Source organism: Cervus canadensis, chromosome 13 (genome assembly GCF_019320065.1).
Source record: "Cervus canadensis isolate Bull #8, Minnesota chromosome 13, ASM1932006v1, whole genome shotgun sequence".
In the NCBI taxonomy this organism is placed as follows: Eukaryota; Metazoa; Chordata; class Mammalia; order Artiodactyla; family Cervidae; genus Cervus; species Cervus canadensis.
In genome coordinates, this window is record NC_057398.1 from 65731389 (window position 1) to 65750836 (window position 19448).

At 41.0% G+C, this 19448-nt stretch overlaps 1 protein-coding gene across 1 annotated transcript; it reads left to right on the forward strand.

Moving 5' to 3' along the window:
* The first annotated feature begins 4971 nt into the window (after window positions 1-4971).
* On the forward strand, window positions 4972-8288 carry RGS2 (regulator of G protein signaling 2). The gene is made up of 5 exons (XM_043485642.1): window positions 4972-5125; window positions 6137-6238; window positions 6341-6402; window positions 6968-7134; window positions 7420-8288. Exons 1-5 carry the CDS (start codon window positions 5016-5018, stop codon window positions 7612-7614), a joined length of 636 nt encoding a protein of 211 aa, XP_043341577.1. The 5' UTR covers window positions 4972-5015; the 3' UTR covers window positions 7615-8288.
* Window positions 8289-19448: the final 11160 nt, after the last annotated feature.

The window sequence follows — 19448 nt, forward strand, 5'->3', positions numbered from 1 at the left end:
TCAGGGCATTCCCCAAAATGTTTTTTTTTTTTCCCCAGTTCCTCACAAAGGAAAGTTTCTATTATTACTTCCACCTTGAAGATTTGAAGCCTAGGCACAAGAAGGCTGAGCAATTTCTCTGGGGTCCCAGCTAACATAATGCCAGGAACTGGGAACTAAAAGCAAGTATCCCAATTAAGGACAAATCCTCCATCTGTCCTGCTCTCCTAAGGATAATTTATGAAAATAAAGACAAAATTATTTTGTCTTTTCAAGCTAAGGATGTTAGCTCAGCATTCAGAACTCAAATATTTATAACATGGCAGTTGGATCAGGCCCACAGTTATCTCCTTGAAAGTGCTATTCTTTTACCAATTAATTTGGTTAAGATTTTGGAATTTTTGTTTGTTTTAAAAAAACGTGTTTGGGAGAGAAAATTCACATTGTTTTAGGGTTTTGTGAAGTAGTCCATGAATCAAAGATCTTTGAAAATCAGTGTCTGAAACGGAGTAATACTCTTTATAGGAACAGTCAACTGGAAATACCAATGCAAATGGATTCCACATTTATTAGATGAAAAGCAGCCTTTCTTCAACCTTTAAAAAAAAATTCTCTGTGACTGATAGCATATAGAACTTTGAAATCTTGTATATTATGATGCCACTATCTCAGGATTTCAAAACAGTAATCAATAGACACTTGGAATTTTAATGACTTGACAGAATTCTGTGCGCAGAAATTAAAATCCCAGGAGAACAAGTGTCAGCAAAGAAATTCCTAGCCTGAAGGACAAAATGCCACCTACGTGACTTATTTCTAATCGACTACTCTCCCCTGAGATTCTGTGCAGTCCTTGGTCACAGAACAGAGCAGCAACAGGCAGATACTGGAAACAATCCCCAAACCTAGATTTCACATTCGGTGTCCTTTAATTACAGGAACCTACCAGACGTATTTCAATACATTGATACATTTAGGATTTTTTATTTGGGAAGGAAAAAATGTGATGCTCCTGCTGTTGTTTCCGAACAGAATCCAATTCTTTACTTGGTAAGGGAGAATTATTAAATTTAAGTAGGCCGTGCCTGCATTTGGAGTATGACGGAACTTCATACTACGTGTGAATTCAAGGCAGAGCTATGGAAATGCTCTTGCTGGAATTATCAATATAAGGACTAAGTACAATCATTAACTCCTCTATAATACATGTCAAGTATGTGGTTGAAACTCTGATTCACCCCAGACAAAAACACTGACTTTCTCTCTTCAGCTCCTGGGTATGCAAATTACATTCTAAGAAAGAGAGCAATTATGAGTTTTTTAAATGTCAGATCATATTAGGAATGAAGAGTAGAATACAGAATCCTGTGGGGTCATAAGTTCATTCATTGTGGGGTCATATGTTCAGTCTGTTTAAAGAATATTCCACCAATTAGAGTTAAATAATACCCCAAAGTGGGGGGGGGGGGGAGGACAAAGATAGACAAAAATGTCACGACAGGTGTCACACTTCCTCAAATACTTCAACAATTATGATACTAAAAGTTTCCAATTACTCATCATACCCTTTGCCGCATGGCACTTAATTTCCTAATTTTTTCCCCTTTTTTAAACTTCTCACCAATTAAAAGATTCATGACGTATGCAACAGATTTGCAACTTTTACAAATTTAGAAACTAAGATAGCTTACTGACCAAAAAAGTAAAGCACAGGATAATACACAGAATGATTCTCTAGTGTCTTTTAAAGTATATATCTTGCTTCCTAAATTTCTAAAGCTTAAGTATGAAAGTTATCATGTATAAATACTTTTAGATAATAACAACAGTCTTTATTAATAATGGCATACACTCAGAAGAGAAGAGCGTATATGGCAGGGGACACTTTTGCTTTTCATTATTCTCCCTTTCCTGTTACTAGAAACTTGTATTTTTCTGTTTGCCTTCCTCTGTAACTTAATTCTTTTTAGCTACAAAAAGTTCCAGAACCACCCTGCAAGCTTCAACCACCCATGTGCTCAGCAGACAGCCTGTCCAGTAGAGGGCATAGTAGAGCTGACAGGAAAACCTATGTCCAGTTCAAAACACTCTCAAGCTGCGGTTTTGCTGTGCAGTATCTACCTCCTATTGCAATGCTTCTTCTTCCACCACTGAATGGAAAATATGTGTCATCTTAATATTAAGCAATTCCATTTACCTAAAAGCCAGTTGCAACCAAAAAAACAAAGGGAAGTCATTAAAGACTGCAGCTTTCATTTTAAATGTACTGGTCTGCTTACCTTAATACCAGCTGTCAATTGGAAATGGTTTGCAAAAAAAGTAAATAGTTACTTTAAACACTTATAAGAAACATCTAGAATGGTCTATATTTCAAGCAGTTACTTACATGGATACATATACATTTATGGTCGTGAACTTATCTGATGAGGATCTCTGAAAAATTCACATACCAGTTTACTTGTTTTTCATTTGGTTTTTTACCCAGAGGACATTAAGTATCTATCATGAGCCCGATATTCTACGAAGCTGTGACATTATCTTTAATTTTAACAGTACTTAACATTTATAACTTAACTCTGAATTAATCTTTTAATGATTTTTCTACCTGGAATAACTATGTTTCAGATATTTCCTTTTCCCCACATATGCAAATTAAGAAAGACAAACTTTTGTACAATACTTTAAAATTTACAAAGGCCTTTCATGAAAGATTCACATAATATCCAATGAGGTTGACAAGAAAGACACATTACTCTTATTAAAGATGAGACACTGGTGCTTAGGAGGTGGGATGGGACTATCCTAATAGTTACTTAGTATTTACCAGTGAAGCCAAGACTCTAACTAGGTTTCCTGACACAAGTCCAGCTCTCCTTGCTGCCTCTTTGTCAGAACTCCTGTTGTTTTCCACTATGAGTGAATTCTACCATCCAAAATTCTAAGTCAAAAATATACTGACGTTTATACTAGAAAGAAAAGCAAATGTTTACGTATTACACATATTCAACAAATAAGTACTTAATCATCAGAAAGTGAAAATGGCTGTAGGAAATATCATGCAAAGTTCTTTTCGAGATGAAGAGCATATACTTGAGAAAAATTACATTCTTACATTTCACAAACTTGCTTTCAAATATTTATTACTGAAATCTAAGTGATTTTTCCTTTTGTAACTGAGTACATGGCTGTTCTCTTTAGTAATAACTGTAGGTTTTACTCCTCAAGTCAAACTTGGAGCTCCAACTACTGGCAGCTCATCATAAGAATACGGTAAATTAGTTCCAAGTTTCTTTTAACAGCTCTAATACAAAGTAGAGAACATACTTGCAGCCTGTATTAAAAAAGCAGCGACATCACTTTGCTGACAAAGATCCCTATAGTCAAAGCTATGGTTTTTCCAGTAGTCATGTATGAATGTGCGAGTTGGACCATAAAGAAGGCTGAGCACCGAAGAATTGCTGCTTTCAAATCGCTGCGCTAGAGAAGACTCTTGAGAGTCTCCCAGCAAAGCGATCAAACCAGCGACCAACCCTTAAAGAAATGAACCTCAATATTCATTGGAAGGACTGATGCTGAAGCTCCAACCCTTTGGCCACCTGATGCTAGGAGCAGACTGGCTGAGAAAGACTCTGATGCTGGGAAAGATTGAGGGCAGGAGGAGAAGAGGGTGACAGAGGATGAGATGATTAGATGGCATCACCGACTCAATGGACATGAGTTTGAGCAAATACCAGGAGGTAAAGAACAGGGAAGCCTGGCAAGTTGAAGCCCATGGGACTGCAGTCAGAAATGACTTAGGGACTGAACAACAAAAACCTTGCTGTTAATCTGCCTACTTAGATGCTTCAGGAAAAAAAACCCTGAATATTCCACTGTACAATTCTAATAATGGTATATGAAATCAAGTCATTTTGGAGTGGCGGTTATCTACTTACCCTTACCAATCAAACCACTTAAATCCTGCTACAGCAAGATGATTTCTGAAGAATCAAGACATTAAGCTTATTCAAAGAAGCTGTGAACGCCTCCCTCCCTCCACCCCCACCTCTCTTTTTTGCCAATTAAAGTGTTCTGGCAAATTCTAAGCCAACTAAGAGTGACTCAGGAGGAAATCCTGCATGCTTGCTCTTTTACACTAAAATGATTCTGGTGCATGATAGCTGCGAACTCTTGGTGTTTCCCTGTTAAGAAGAGCTGTGATTTTTCTGTTCTGGAAGGAGAGGCGGCCAAGGACTCCTGAGAAATAAATCTGCAACCCCACGGACGGACCCAGCCACGAGCCTGCTGGTAATCAAAACCGCACACCCAGTTAAAGCACTTTCTCCTCTTCCTTCCCTGACCAATGTGCATTCCCCCACAGGGCTCCAGGGCAGAGCAGATCACACCACTGCCCCTGGACTGTCATTGTTCCTCCCGTTCCGTTTCCTTCCTCAAATCAAAAGGCGTCTCAAAGAAGAACAGGTGAGGGTCAGTTCCCAGATCAAGAAAGGAGGCGCGGAGCGAGGAATTGCGCTCCAAAAACACATCCCCTTGTAAACCTAATTCAAAATAAGGTTACTGCATTCGGCTTCCCAATAAGCAACCTTTACCTGCTGGGAATCACGGCTCCCTTCGGGGTCAGGAGCTCTGGAGAGCGGGGGAGGGAATGAGGGAAGAGGCGGGGAGCGAGCGCCCCCGCCGAGCCTGCAGCCAACCTGGCTCCCTGCCCGCCACGGCCCTGCGACCCCACGGCAGAACGCCACGACTGGGCAAAGGTCGCTCCCGACCGTTCAAAGGGGAATTTTCTCTGACCCCACACCAAGGGGTCTAGCCCGACTGCGCACGACGCCCGAGCAGCGGACGTCAGCGGAGCCCCGGCTTCCAGACCCTTCGGCGGCGCCTGTGACCGCGCGGCCCGCGGCCGCCGTCGGCCAATCGGCGCCCTCCGGGGGCGGGACCGGCGCCGTGAAGCCCCGCCTCCGCGCCGCCGCCTGTTATAAATACGGGTGCCGGCGCCCGCGCCCCTCCAGAACGGCGTTCTCAGGTGCAAGGCGATAATGCAAAGTGCTCTGTTCCTGGCTGTCCAGCACGACTGCGGACCCATGGACAAAAGCGCTGGCACCGGGCCCAAGAACGAGGAGAAGCGAGAGAAGATGAAGCGAACCCTGTGAGTGCGGCTTTCTTCCTCCCTGACTGGCCGCCCCTACGGACCCAGCTGTCCCGGGCGGCTGCAAACGGGGTACACTCGCTCTGGGCTTCGGCTATGGGAACTGGGTAGCCCGCCTGCGTCTCTGCAGGAAAAAAAGAAAATTGTGTGTGTGTGTGTAAAAGGTTAATTTGTTAAGTTACGTTTAAATCTGTGTGGTGTAGGTATTTATCGAAGGGCTCGGGTAGAGTTTAGAAACTGCAGAAAATTCTTGATGCAGGGGCGGAGATAGATGCGGGTTGGCTTTTTTTCTCCCTGCATCGAAAATGACTGGAGAATCCTGCGGCCACACGCCCCCGGCCTTCGTGAGAGGCACTGTAAATTCTGATCTGCTTACACGACTGCTGGGATGGAGATATTTTTGCTGATTCTAGATATCCTTTTTTTTTTTTTTTTAACTGAACAGCAAGTTTCACCCACTCAAGAGTGTGGAACAAATAATTCTGCATCACCTTCTTAAAATGAGTGCTGCATTTGGGGGAGGCAGCGGTCAATCTCGCACACACACCTCATTGTGCTCAGCTTCTCGGGTGGTCCCGAGCCTCCTGCTCTGACAGTAGAAGGAAAACGAACATGGGCTGGCTCAGGGCAGGTCCACTGTGGGCCTTCTCAAGTGTGAAATGTCTCAGAATTGTAATTAACCCTTGCAGAAAAACTGGCTGCCTTTTGTGGGCCAGAAATAGTATCTGCCTTTGAACTATGCAAACTAAATTCATTAAAATACCCTATAATTGTAGGTCGTCCTATCCTTACTTATAAAACTAATAATTATGTTCAGATGAGTGGATGAAACTAGTGTGTTGAGTACTCAGATGCTGGATTAAAGGAGTAAGACTGACTGGAGGAGTTGTTTTGTCTTATTTGGCTTGTCTGTAGCTACTGGGGGCAACTTTATTTGGTAAAAATGCCTTTAGTTGCAGTGGCAATTTCAAGTGTTACCACTAAGTATCTTTTTTTTTTTTTCTATTGTAGATTAAAAGATTGGAAGAGCCGTTTGAGTTACTTCTTGCAAAATTCCTCCTCTCCTGGGAAGCCCAAAACTGGCAAGAAAAGCAAACAGCAAACCTTCATCAAGTAAGCTGAAAATCTTGTACTTGCCCATATGCACAGATCACTGCTGAGCTGAAGAGGGAACCTCTGGCTAGCAGGAGCTGATGTGCAGATCTTCTCTTGCAGGCCTTCTCCAGAGGAAGCCCAGCTGTGGTCAGAAGCATTTGATGAGCTGCTAGCCAGTAAATGTAAGTTAACCTCTTGAATTTGATCCATCTCAAGTATCAGGAGAGTATGGAAAGGCTGTGTCCACACAGAAAGAGCAGCTTGCCCAAGGAGAGTTTGACTTTACAATCGCTGTAATATGGGACCTATTTTTCTCCTTTATTTCCCAGTGATTAACCAGGGAAATGCATGGCTTTTTCACTATAGGTGGGGAGTGGGGGGAAATAGCCCCAGTTTTTAATGGCAGTTGCTGTCTGTTAAGGTTGAGTCAGCTTTTCCATTGCAAACAATGTTTTCAAGAGGCTTCATTCCCAAAGAACTTATGCCTCCCCTATAAGTTGTGTTAACAGCAAAGCTAAGTTATTATATTTTTGTAGTAGTGTGCCAACTTACGTATTTTGCTGACTGGCATCTTAGTCGTTAAAGAGCTAAATTTTGAGGATTACAGGTTTGAGTAAAATCGAGAAAATTGCTGCCATCTGGTAGTAAAATATGGGGCCAGGGGAGTGGGAGTTTTAGGAAAACACATAAAGGATTATTTGGACACTCAATGCAATTTCTGCATGCTTTCCTCCTTCCCTCCCCCAGATGGTCTTGCTGCATTCAGGGCTTTTTTAAAATCTGAATTCTGTGAAGAAAATATTGAATTCTGGCTGGCCTGTGAAGACTTCAAAAAAACCAAGTCACCCCAAAAGCTGTCCTCAAAAGCAAAGAAAATATATACTGACTTCATAGAAAAAGAAGCTCCAAAAGAGGTAAAGGGGGAAAAAAGTTCCTTGTTTCAGCATATTTTGAACATCCTCAGCACCAAAGTGAAAAGAATTTAAAGAGACCTCAAATTAAAGGGGGGGTGGGTGAGTAAGCTGTTTTTCCCCTACTTCAGGCTCTCAGTGAGGTAAATTACATTTCTTTACTGATGTAGCTGGTGACACTGGCCACACATTGTAGTTTGGGTTTTTTGTTTCTTTGTTTTCAAATACTTTGTATATTTCAGTTTCTGACTCTTAATATGGAATAAAACTTTGTTGTTTTTATTTCAGATCAACATAGACTTTCAAACCAAAACTCTGATTGCCCAAAACATACAGGAGGCTACCAGTGGCTGCTTCACAACTGCCCAGAAAAGGGTGTACAGCTTGATGGAGAACAACTCTTATCCACGTTTCTTGGAGTCAGAATTCTACCAGGACTTGTGTAAAAAGCCGCAGATCACCACAGAACCCCATGCTACATGAGATGAAAATGGGAGCCCAGAAACGGAGGACATTTCATTTTTTTCCTAAGGGGAAAGGCTGTCACCTGCCGAAAAGACTTGACCTTGAATTCAGCCTGGGTGTTCAGGAAACATCACTCAGAACTATTGATTCAGAGCTGGGTAGTGAATCAGGAAGCCGGTCGCCACGTAGGAGAAGCTGGTACTGGGACAGCGTCCGTAACTGATGGAGCACAAGAGAGAGAGTTTGGTCTAAATGTGGTGTGTCTCACACTGCAAAAGCAGAAGCTTGAGACTGAAAGATAGCGAAGTAACACTATTAGTCCAGAAGCATTTACAATCAATAGGTCTGGGATTATGTGGCCTTAGCTAGCTGGCTGTACATCTTTCCCTAAATCAGTCCTTGTTACCACATAGTGGTTTAGATGTAGTTTCTTTAGTTTTAGGTAATATATGTTTACTATGTGCAAGGGTATTGAAGTTCCTATGACTACAGATCATTAGTACTGTTGTCTCACATAACTCTAAAACTGAAACGACCTGTGTTTGAACTGTCAATTGCTGTCTGTACTAGAATGAGTGCTTCTGTGTAGAAAATGACAATGTCCATTATGAGTGCCAAAAACTGTCCTGATGGCAGCTAAACTTTGAAGTGGTCTTTGAATACTTTTAATAAATTTATTTTGATAAATAATATTATTGAATATTTGGTCCAGATGTGTGTTGGGATGTTTTTTCTTAATTAGGCAGAAACAAGTATCTCCTCTAGGAGAGAAGAGATATCAGTTGATGGGCCTGTTGAGTAACAATTGACTGTCCTTAGAATTGAGAAATCACAGCTGCTGGGAAGATGCTGCTCCCATCTCTAAAGCTTTGGTAGGTCACAGGAGGTCAGATCATCACCCTGGGATCAACCTTCTAATATGGTCTTGTAAAAATCAAGCTTGTTGAAAATATAAGAACATTGCTTTAAAGCCCTTTATGAAGCTAAACATGAGAAGTAAATTGATGTAGCAGAGACAAAGCACCAAAATTATTCACATAACTAAGCCACTCGAAGATGCCAAATAAAGACGAAAGTTGTCAGTTGCTCAGTGTTGTCTGACTCTTTGTGACCCCGTGGACTGCAGCACGCCAGGCTTCCCTGTCCTTCACCATCTCCCAGAGCTTGCTTAAACTCATCTCCATCAAGTCCGTGATGCCATTCAACCAAAGATGAAAGTAGGCCTGCCTATTTATTTCTCTTGGTTCCAAGTTCTCCCCACAGGGTCTGTACGTGAGCTTCCAAGATCCATACCTGAAACTGTTCACTTCCATGATGAATCAGTACAAAGCCAAAATTTCCCTGATTCACCGGCCTTCATTTGGCCAGTAAAGAATCTGGCTATATTACTGCAGCTAATAATGAAGGCAGGGAACACAACTTTTGTAGCTAGGACTTCATCTAGAAGTATGCTCTTTCTTTCCGTGGTTGAGAGACCTTGAGTCTTATTTTTCAAAATGAGACTATTGAGAAAAAAGTACTGTTCTCTGGCAGACTGCCTATTCAACCTTGATGATGGTCTTCATTTTGAAAAGGAGAAGGAACCCTCATCTTGGAAAAACTGAGCCCATGTACTGATTTCTCACACCTCTGTGACCTTAGGAGTCTCCATCTGTACTGGCTCCTCAAGTCATACCTTCCTGTCTGTCCCACTGGTTCCTGTGAGGTAGTAAGAGGCTTTAGAAAGTGTAAAGCATTTTTTTAAAAATACATTTATTCTGATTTGCCAGAAGAAAAATTGACCTCCCATAGTTTATTGTTTTTATCTTGCTTGCACTGATCTTCACCTTCACCAGCCTTACCAGAAGCAATAGGCACTATATCCATAAGAGACTTGAACTGGTCCACTCCTGTGTCACCAGCAACCAGATACATAACAGGTGCTCCATAAATAGTGATAGAATAAAAATTCTGAGGCTCACTGAAAGAGATTTCTTTGGAGAATAAATATGTCAGATCTGCACAAGCCCTAATTTGGAAACGTTTTGGCCAGTGGAGAAACCCAGGAGTCACACTATGTATCCAGTTTGTCACCAAGTGCTATTTTACTCCAAGTCTTTCTCCAGCCTGCTTTCTGTTGCCACCCTGATTCCAGAAACCACCATCTGCTCAGGCAACGGCACTAGTCTCAAATCATCGGCCCTCACTCACTTTTTCCCTCCTCCAGTGTGTTCCCTGCTTTGAACTCTAGGGATCCTCTCAACACAGAAACCTGATCTTATCTCCCATTGCTTATAAACCCTTGACAGTTTTCCCAAACAATCAGGACAAAGGCATCCCTAAAATGGTCTAACACCTGTGTGGGCTTGACCCCTCCTTCCACTCCATCCTGTCTCCACCACAAGTCCCCCAGCTCTCTCTGCAAGCCTCACCAACCTACTTCCACGCCCCCGTGGTTGCCAGACCCACTGCTCCCACAGGGCCTTTGCCCATCATAGGCCCACTGCATGGAATGCAATTTTAGCTCTTCCTCGTCATTTACAGATCAGTGCAATTGTCACTTCCTCGGGGAAGCCTTCCCTGACCTCCTTACCTGGGTCAGATTCCCTTTTAGACTTTCTCACCAGCTTCTCTAATTTAGCACGCTTAATAGAATTCTCATTTATTTGTACGATAATAATTCTCTTTTCCCCTTGGATTGCGGATGTCACAATTCAAGGACTCCATGTCTTTTTCTGCTCACTGCTGAATCCCAACACCTAGCGCCTTGCCAGGCACACAATGCCAGCTGCGTGAACCATTGTCAAATGAATGAATGAATAAATGAGTGAATATTAACAACTCTTAAATTTTGGTGAAACAGAAAGTATCAACCAATGCACAAGGAACTAAGGACGGGTTTTAAAAGCCCCATTTCTGCAAACATCTGAAAATACATTTTCTTGGCAAAAAATAAATACCCCTTGCTAAGCATGTTGTCTATGACTTTTGACCTTTAATAGAAGAAGCCAGATTATAGTAACAAAAAGAAAGAGTTCTGACTTTTTCAGAGATGCTAAAAGTACAGACTTTACTCGGTTGGTATTTTCCAATGTGCTTTAGTGTAGAACAAGCTGAAATAGACTTAAGATTAGAAACCGCATACTTCCACAAATAAATATTACTTACTGTTCTCATTTCTCAGAGTTCATACTCTTAGGATCCACAGTCCACTTATTTTGATAACATTTTTTTTCCCATATACTTTAAGTTCAGGAGCATTTCAAGATGTAATTTCATACAGTCCCACCAGAAAAAAAAAAAAAAACAGAATTGCGTATCATCTGTCATGTGAGCACAGAGAGGCAACACGTGTTTCAATGAGGTGATTCAAAGTGATCACCCAAAATTTCATAGGAAATAGGTATTTGGTAGAGGACTTGTTTGTCTGACCACAGTATCTGATCATTTCTGGCAGTGATTCTCACCTCAAGAAGCTGAAGAGTGAGGAGGCAGTGTTTTTGTCAATGGCAAAAAGATGAGGTTTATCTAAATTTTGGCATTGTACCTAGCTTTGACTTGCTTGAGGCAACAATAAGCACCCCCAAAATCTTCTGTGGCCTGCTTTGAAAATCCAAAACTAAATCCCAGACTCTTTGAGTAACTACTATTCAGGACCATCACTTTTAACAACTGCATAGTGTTCTATAGCATGCATTTGTTATAATTAATTTAATTCTCCTCTGTTGAACACTGTAGTTTTTCTATTATATATGTTCTATAAACAGTATGAAAAGTTAATTTCCTTAATTATGTGAGTGTATACACATTATGTACTTGTATGCATATATATGTATGTATGTGTAAATGATGTATGTATATTAAAATTTTTCATCTTATGCATGAGACAAGTGCTCGGGCCTGGTGCACTGGGAAGACCCAGAGGGATCGGGTAGAGAGGGAGGTGGGAGGGGGGATGGGGATGGGGAATACATGTAAATCCATGGCTGATTCATGTCAATGTATGACAAAAACCACTACAATATTGTAAAGTAGTTAGCCTCCAACTAATAAAAATAAATGAAAAAAAATTTTTTTTCATCTTAAAAATAAAAAAGAAAGAGGAATCACCAGTGGGAGTAAGCAGTATATTCTAGCCTGAGGTGATAGCCTTGATCAAAAGCTTGATATTACCATTGGGGGCCCATGATTCAGCATCACCAGAGTATCTGGCAGGATAAGGCTGGGATGGGTGTTAGAAGCATGGCCCAGAACCAGGTGATAGACAGCCTTGAATGCTAAAGATTAGGATTTTACTCTGAGGGAACGGATACCAATCTCAAGCGTACAAAAATAACCTGGGCAGCAAATGAAGGATGAGTTGGAGTCAAGGAGATGAACTATAAGACTGTAGTTATAGCCCGAGTGAGACCTGCCATGTGCCGAGGCCAGAACACTACCACCAAATAAGGCAGTATCACTTGACAGCAAATTTTATCAGTACATTGATTCAGAGCTCTGATCTTAGCCATACAGGGGGTCGTGTGACACGCTACCTGTCCTCCAGGAGGTACCAGTTAAGTATCTGATGAAATAATGTACAAAAACTGAAGCATAACATGGGCTATGACTGCTGATTAATTAGCAAAAGAGAAGTGCAAAAACCTTTAGCAGGAATGAATCAAGAAACAAAGTGAAATGGCATTTTTAAGAGATTTTTTTTAAATGGATCTATTAGCAAGGATGAAGGGGATAATGTCAGGGTGGAGAAATAATTTAAATAATGGGAAAGGAAGAAAGCAGGATTTCGTTTAGCATTGTGCTGTGATATACAACAGCTAAATGAACACAGATACTGTAGGCAGATACTTTTGATGGGGATATACACTTGAAAAGTATTTCATTGATTTGTTCTTGGCAAATATTTATAAAAAGTTTCTCTGAGCAAGGAAGGTGTGAAAAAGCAGAAGAAATGGTCATCTATTGAGGAGGATAAAAAGAAACAGAAAGGCTGTAAGTCCAAAATGACAACTAAAAGCTATGTCTTATTTTTCTTACAAACCGATTTCCGTAAGATCATCAACCAGCCTAGTGATCACACCACCGTCATGGTCCTCAGACTAGCGCTTACAAGGTCAGACCCTGTGTCGTTTCTCATGTGTTCTCTCAATCAATATCTGAACACTGACTTTCTCACAGAAAATACATGAGTTCTCTGGCATCTCCCAAATCAAAATAAACTCCTATATCTAAGGCTAAAACTCCTCCATCATGTGACCTTTTGCTGTCCATCCAATTTTTTTTTTTCCTCACCACTGACTAGAATCATTCAATGCGGGATTTTCTTACTGTTTCTGAGACATATTACTTTTCTTCTGTTATAAGATCAAAGTGTTCCCCTTGCCTAGAACTGACCTTTCTTCTCTTAGATTTTATTCAGTTTTCAGGGCTCAGATCAAGTTTCACCTTTATGAAATATTGCCAAGGGAGTGTGTTTTGTCTTCAAATAAATGGTCAATAACTGGATCGCTGTTCTACTTAACTTTCAGTGTGTGTGGGGTGGGAGGGGGAGGTCAGGGAGGGGAGCGGTATGCACACACTCATAGCCCACCAGGCTCCTCTGTCCATGGAATTTTTCATTTTCCATGAAAATTTTCCAGGCAAGAATATACTGCAGTGAGTTGCCATTTCCTTCTCCAGGGGATCTTCCCAACCCAGGGATAGAATTTATCTCCTGTGTCTCCTGCATTGGCAGGTGGATTCTTTACCACTAGTGCTACCTGGGAAGCCCTTAATTTTCAGAGTAACTACTCAGTGCCTATTGATCATTGACTAAGTTATTAGCTCACTGATTGGTTGGTTGATTGATTCACAAACTCCTCAGTAAAGATGTATGCAGAGATACAAAGGTTTCATTTAAATTTGCTAAACACACATTTTGCAAACAATATTTTTTCAGGAGTCGACATAGTTTTTCATTTTGTCTTTATGTTTTCACCTTGAAAATTTAGAAAAGAAAACCTAATAACTGTGTGGATCTTGGATAGGATCCTAACATTCATTTTTCTCAAATCCAAAATTAATCTGATATTTATATAGCTTAAAAAGTGCACTGACCTATATGGAAATTTCCCTTAAGTGAGGCCATATGTTTATTTAGCTGTTGTATATCTTAGACGTGAACAGACGTCACACCAAATCAAAATAATGAAAAGGAGAAATGGGCCAAAAAGGAGAATGGGAAGAAGCTCTTTGCTGCTGTCTGCTTTGGGGTAAGAGGGGACCTGATTTTTTTTTTTTAATGCATTTGCAACTTCCAACCTCACAGGCCACTTTCATCCTAAATTACCCTCAGTCTTTCACTTCAGAATACAATCGCAGCTTGTCTACCGTGAGTGCATTTTAAGCTACAATATTAAAAGGACTAAGAAAAATATGCAGCCACGGTGAGCCACGGTGTAGTCTGAGAAAGAACAGACAGAAAACTTTGGTTTGAAAAGCAGGTGGTACTTAGTAGACCTTTGCCCTGTTTACAATACAAAAACAGGAAAGTTTACAGTATTAAATCTCCATTTGGCATAAACCTGTGTATTCTCATGGAGAGTGATTTCTTCCAGAAGTGGCCACCGAGCCTGGTAACTTAAATGTCAGAGAACTTAAAGTGCTACCTCTTTCTAATTTCTTCTGTTTTCAAATTCCGGAACTTCACAAATCCTGTAACATTCTACAAAAGTGCTAATTAGATGGCTAACATCTTAAGAGCATCTGAGAACAACAATTTCTTAAATAATTTTGTTCACACACAGTTATTTCTAGGAAAAAGGTCAATACCCACCTGCTATTGAAACGGTTAATAAAGTGTCTCTGAACATTAAGGCATATTTTAACAGAGAATGTAGAGAGAGCCCAGAAACATCAGGAAACATAAAATCAGTAAAGTAGTGCTGTCCAATAAAAGAGATAATGTAATACAACATAACATGCTACATAGATAACCTTAAATCTTACAGCAACAGTAAAATATGTAGAAAGAGGACTTTCCCGGTGGTGCAGTGGTAAAGAATCTGCCTGCCAATGCAGGGAACTTGGGTTAGATCTATGGTCTAGAAAGATCCCACAGGCCCAGGATCAACTAGTGAGCTCAGGCTCTAGGGGCTGAGAACCACAACTACTGAAGCCGATGTGCCCAAAGCCTGTGTTCTGCAACAAGAGAGGCCACCGCCACCTCAATGAGAAGCCCGCACACTGCAATGAAGAGTACCCTACACTCACAACTGGAGAAAACCCACACAGAGCAATGAAGATCCAGTGCGACCAAAAACAAAACATAACAAAATTTAAATATGTAGAAAGAAGTTAAATTAGTTTAACAACATAGTTATATAACCCTAAAGATTATCATTTCACAGAATATAACACGTGATTCATATAATAAAGTATGAAAGAGATTTTATATGTATTTTTTCTCATCGTGTGTTCAAATCTGATGCATGTTTTTCACTTATAGCACATCCAGATCCACACCTGGCGCATTTCAAATGCTCAGTAGCCATATGTGGCTAGTGGCTCGCTTATTGCAAAGCATGATAGTCTTGGTCTGTTATGCTGAGTCTGAGGTTAGAGATTATAAAACCAGAATAAACTGACACCCTGCCTTTTTTTTCTCCAGTCCCCAAGATATATTTCATAGCCAGCAGTTCTCGACATTCTTTGCCACCTTGCTGCTTTTGTCAATAGTCAGCAAACTTGCCTTCTATGTGCTGTATAAAGGCAGTCAAGCTAGACTGCCTGGGATCAAATCCCACGTCCATCTCTTCCTGGATGTGTGACTAAACAGGGACATGTCATGCAATCTCCTCACCTCAGTGCCTCTCAGCTATGAGGCAGCACAGTTTTTCTGGTCTTCTACAGGTTTTTCTGCTCTTTTAATCATTTTTCAAAATAAATGGATGGATATATGTAAAATGTTTCTATTAAGAGAATTGCTAGCAAATGATGTTTATTAGTTACATTATTTATTTGTTAGCTATGAACACAACCTTATGTAATTGTCTAGACATGATGGAGATCAGTAAATATTGTTGACTGGGAGAACAGTAGAAAACCCTGACTTGAAAGAGCCAGTTTCTCAAGGGAAGTGACTCCTTTGCGAATTAGGATGTTACTTTCACACATTCAACAACACTCAGTCAGGTGTCCTCTAAGCAGCGAGCAAGACATACAGTCTCCACTATCATGGGAATTTCTGTTGCAGTGGATGTCCCCCTACGATCTTTTTACATCTCTCATAGGATGATATTGTCTGAAAGTAGTCAAAAACCCCAATCTAACTGGCTTGCAAAAATACAGAAATGCAAAGACAGGATTGAGCCCAGCCACTGTGCAATCTGGGCTCCTGTTGCAACTGACACTGTCTCTCTAGCTCTTGTCTATATTTCACATTTGTCAACAGACTGGCTTCCACCATGGTCACAAAATGTTGCCACTAGTAGAGACAAAAGACTGCTCCTCCGACTACAAGAGGTTTCTTAAGTCTCCTTGGCAGTCAACCTTTGGCAGTCCAAAGAAGTCATGCACGGATTGGCTTATGACTGGGATTTTTAAGGATCGCTGGCAAAGGTGTGGAGTCATCCCCAGGATCCAGTGCTATCCAGTCTAGGAGAGGGATCGTGCCTGGGGTTGAGGTAAAACACGGAAGAAAAGTAGGGTTTTGTTAGTAAGGAGGAACTGAACGTGTGTAGGCGGTCAACAATGTCTACACACACCGCTAAAAAGGAACTTCTAAGTGTGTGATTCTTCTAAAGTCACTGCAGAGGCAGTCTGTGACTCAAAACAGACCTGGGGAGAGGATCACAGAATGGTCCACAGTAACATGAAATTGAGAACACACATTATTTTTACCCCAACTGCATGGACTGTTGTCTTTGTCAGTTCAAACATGGCTGAAAGGTTTTAAATGAGCAAATCAACATAAAACGAGGAATAGATTTAGGAATTTGAAGCTCCACTGCTTACAATACTTCCTAATCTATTGTCTTTTCTCTTGGAATTTGAGTTTTCCCTTTCCAACTCATATGGCATCAGATAGTTTTTTGTAAACATCAACTTTATGATGTATTGTCTTCCATTCAAACAGTCTCATGCCTTTCCTATTTCCAAAGTAACACACAAAGAGGACTGGATTGGAAGTCAACAGAATGAGATTTCCAGTTGCAACAGCATTAAACATTTAGTTAACTATCTAGGTCACCTGTCAACCTCTCAGCAACCCAGCCATTTCATCTTTAAGGGAACTGGTTGAATCACAAAACCTCTTCCAGCTCTAAAATTCTGCTTGGCTTGGATATTCCCTCCAATCTGCCCCTCCCTGTAACAACCTTAATCCCCACCCCCCAAACAATCTAACACAAAATCACTGCTTTAATCCCTCTGCTCAACTCCTTATCCCCCTAAACAAAGCCACCATTTCACTTGTATCGACCTGTCTGAATTGGCCCCCTACTCCATTTATCCTATCCATACCCCACTGATACTTCAGGACCTAATTCACATTCCCACCGCCACCAATTTATCAGTTTCTGCATCTAATCTTTCTTTCAGCAAAAACCTGCCAAGTGCCTATTCTGCTCAGAGCACTGGCTGCACCTCGCTGAATAAGAGAGAGAGCTTTCCTGCCCCTGAACCTACATTCCACTGGGGTCAAGAGACAATGAACAAGTAAACAAACGTGTTAAATTCTAGATTATGACAAATGCTTACAAATCAAAATAAGCCAAGGGTGAGATAGGGAGAAGGCTGGGTGGTCTGAGAAGGCACATGTTAGCTGTGCCGTGTCAGACACTTTGCGAATTTGTGTAGACCAACGGATTAACTGAACAAAAGATTGGTCCTGCTTTGCAATAACAAATCCTTTTTGGATGAGATAGACATAAAACCTGTTTTAGCTAAGCCATAGCTTTCTATTAATTCCAAAATAATTTTTACCTATAAAATGAATCTGTTCACCAATGTATTACATTCAGTAATTTTAAAGGTCTAAAAAATAAAAACCCCACTGAGATATTTCTCAAATCAGTAAAGATACCAGATTTATCTAAAATTTGGCTACTGCTATTTTGATACTCTAGGTTAGTGTTTCCAGAGAGCCATTTATCATCTGATTTTTTTTATGGCTTATTTCCTCGGGTAACATCCTGCTTTTTTCCTAGTGCCCTATCACTCACTTTTATTCCCTGGGATAAAAACCTGCCATTACATATACTTTCTACAAAAGCTAGAAACCTCAACCATTCACATTACTGAGTTACTACACCTCAGAGACTGTCCTCACAGCTCTACTCCTTAAATTTACAGCATGAAGACATCAATAAAACTGAAAAATAAAACAGCGGAGAAAGAATTCACATGAAGAAAACCAACAGCAATTGTTATTAACTAATTCCAAGGTAACACCATTTTTAAAAAAAAAAAAAAAATTATATGAAAACAGTTTGCCTTTGGCCAGGTCCTCACCACCTCTTATCTGGATTCTTGACTACAGCTTTCTCCTGAAAGTTCTTCCACCTCCAGACTGGACATGCTCAGCTTGCCCTAAGAATGGACTGGAAAGATTGTGGAGCAAACTCATTGGAGTTCACTACTGTAATTATTTAGTCTTTGGCTTACTACCGAACCTCTGTCAGACAGTTTTCTTACTTGTAAATTGTATCAACCTTATGAAGAAATCTGAGAAACACTGTAGGCACTGGACTTGCCTCTATGCTCACACTTAATATACATCCACATTTGTTAATCCCCCTTCCCTTCTTGGCCTTCCCTGGTGGCTCAGACTGTAAAGAATCTGCCTGCAATGCAGGAGACCCAGGTTTGATCCCTGGGTCAGGAAGATCCCCTGGAGAAAGGAATGGCTACCCACTCCAGTATTCTCACCTGGAGAATTCAATGGCTAGCACAGAGGAGCCTGGCAGGCTTCAGTCCATGGGGTCGCAAAGAGTCAGACACGACTGAGCAACTGAACTGAACTGAACTGAACTTTCTTAAATATCGAATCAGATCACTTCATTTCCACCTAGGAAAGTCTGTTCATAACCCCATATGATTTACACGTGCTTCAGTTGTGTCCAACTCTTTGAGACCCTATGGCCTGTAGCCTGCCAGGCTGCTCTGTCCATGGGATTTCCCAGGCAGGAATACTGGAGTGGGTTGCCATGTCCACCTTCAGCGGAGCTCCCTGACCCAGGGATCGAACCCATGTCTCTGATGTCTCCTGTATTGGCAGGCAGGTTCTTGACCACTAGCATTACCTGGGAAGTCCTATGACTTACACATTCAGCTCCAAATCTACTAGCATAGTCTTCTCATTCTGGCTCAATTACATTTGCAGTTTCTTTCAGAGTTTCTAAGTTTAATCTTTTCACTCTCCACTCGGACATCCTGGCTGGCAACGAACAAGACATCTCTCCATCCCTTGACAGCACAAGCTTCTCTCCGGCTCCATGCCCGAGGCCGTGGCATGTATTCTTTCCTTGCCTGAAAGGCTCTTCTTTACTCCTTATTGAGATTGAGATCTCCTTATTCCTTCTTCAAATTTTTGATAAAAATGTGCTTTCTTTCTAATTTCACAGAAAAACCCTTATGCAGAACTGATACTTCCTTTTTCTGAGTGCCCACATTATTTTGTTCACACTTCCACTACAGCACTTTTATTGAGATAATGTCTATCCTAAAACACTAATCTCTTCTCTTCCGTACCTGCTTGTAGAGATATTTCCCTGTTAATGAGGAGCATTCTCATTGTTTGGGCAATACATAGAACTGTTCCCCAGAAGAAGAAAAGAACTCTATCTTGCCCAGTGTTCAGTTTGTTTTTGTTTACTATTTTTTTGACACTTTTC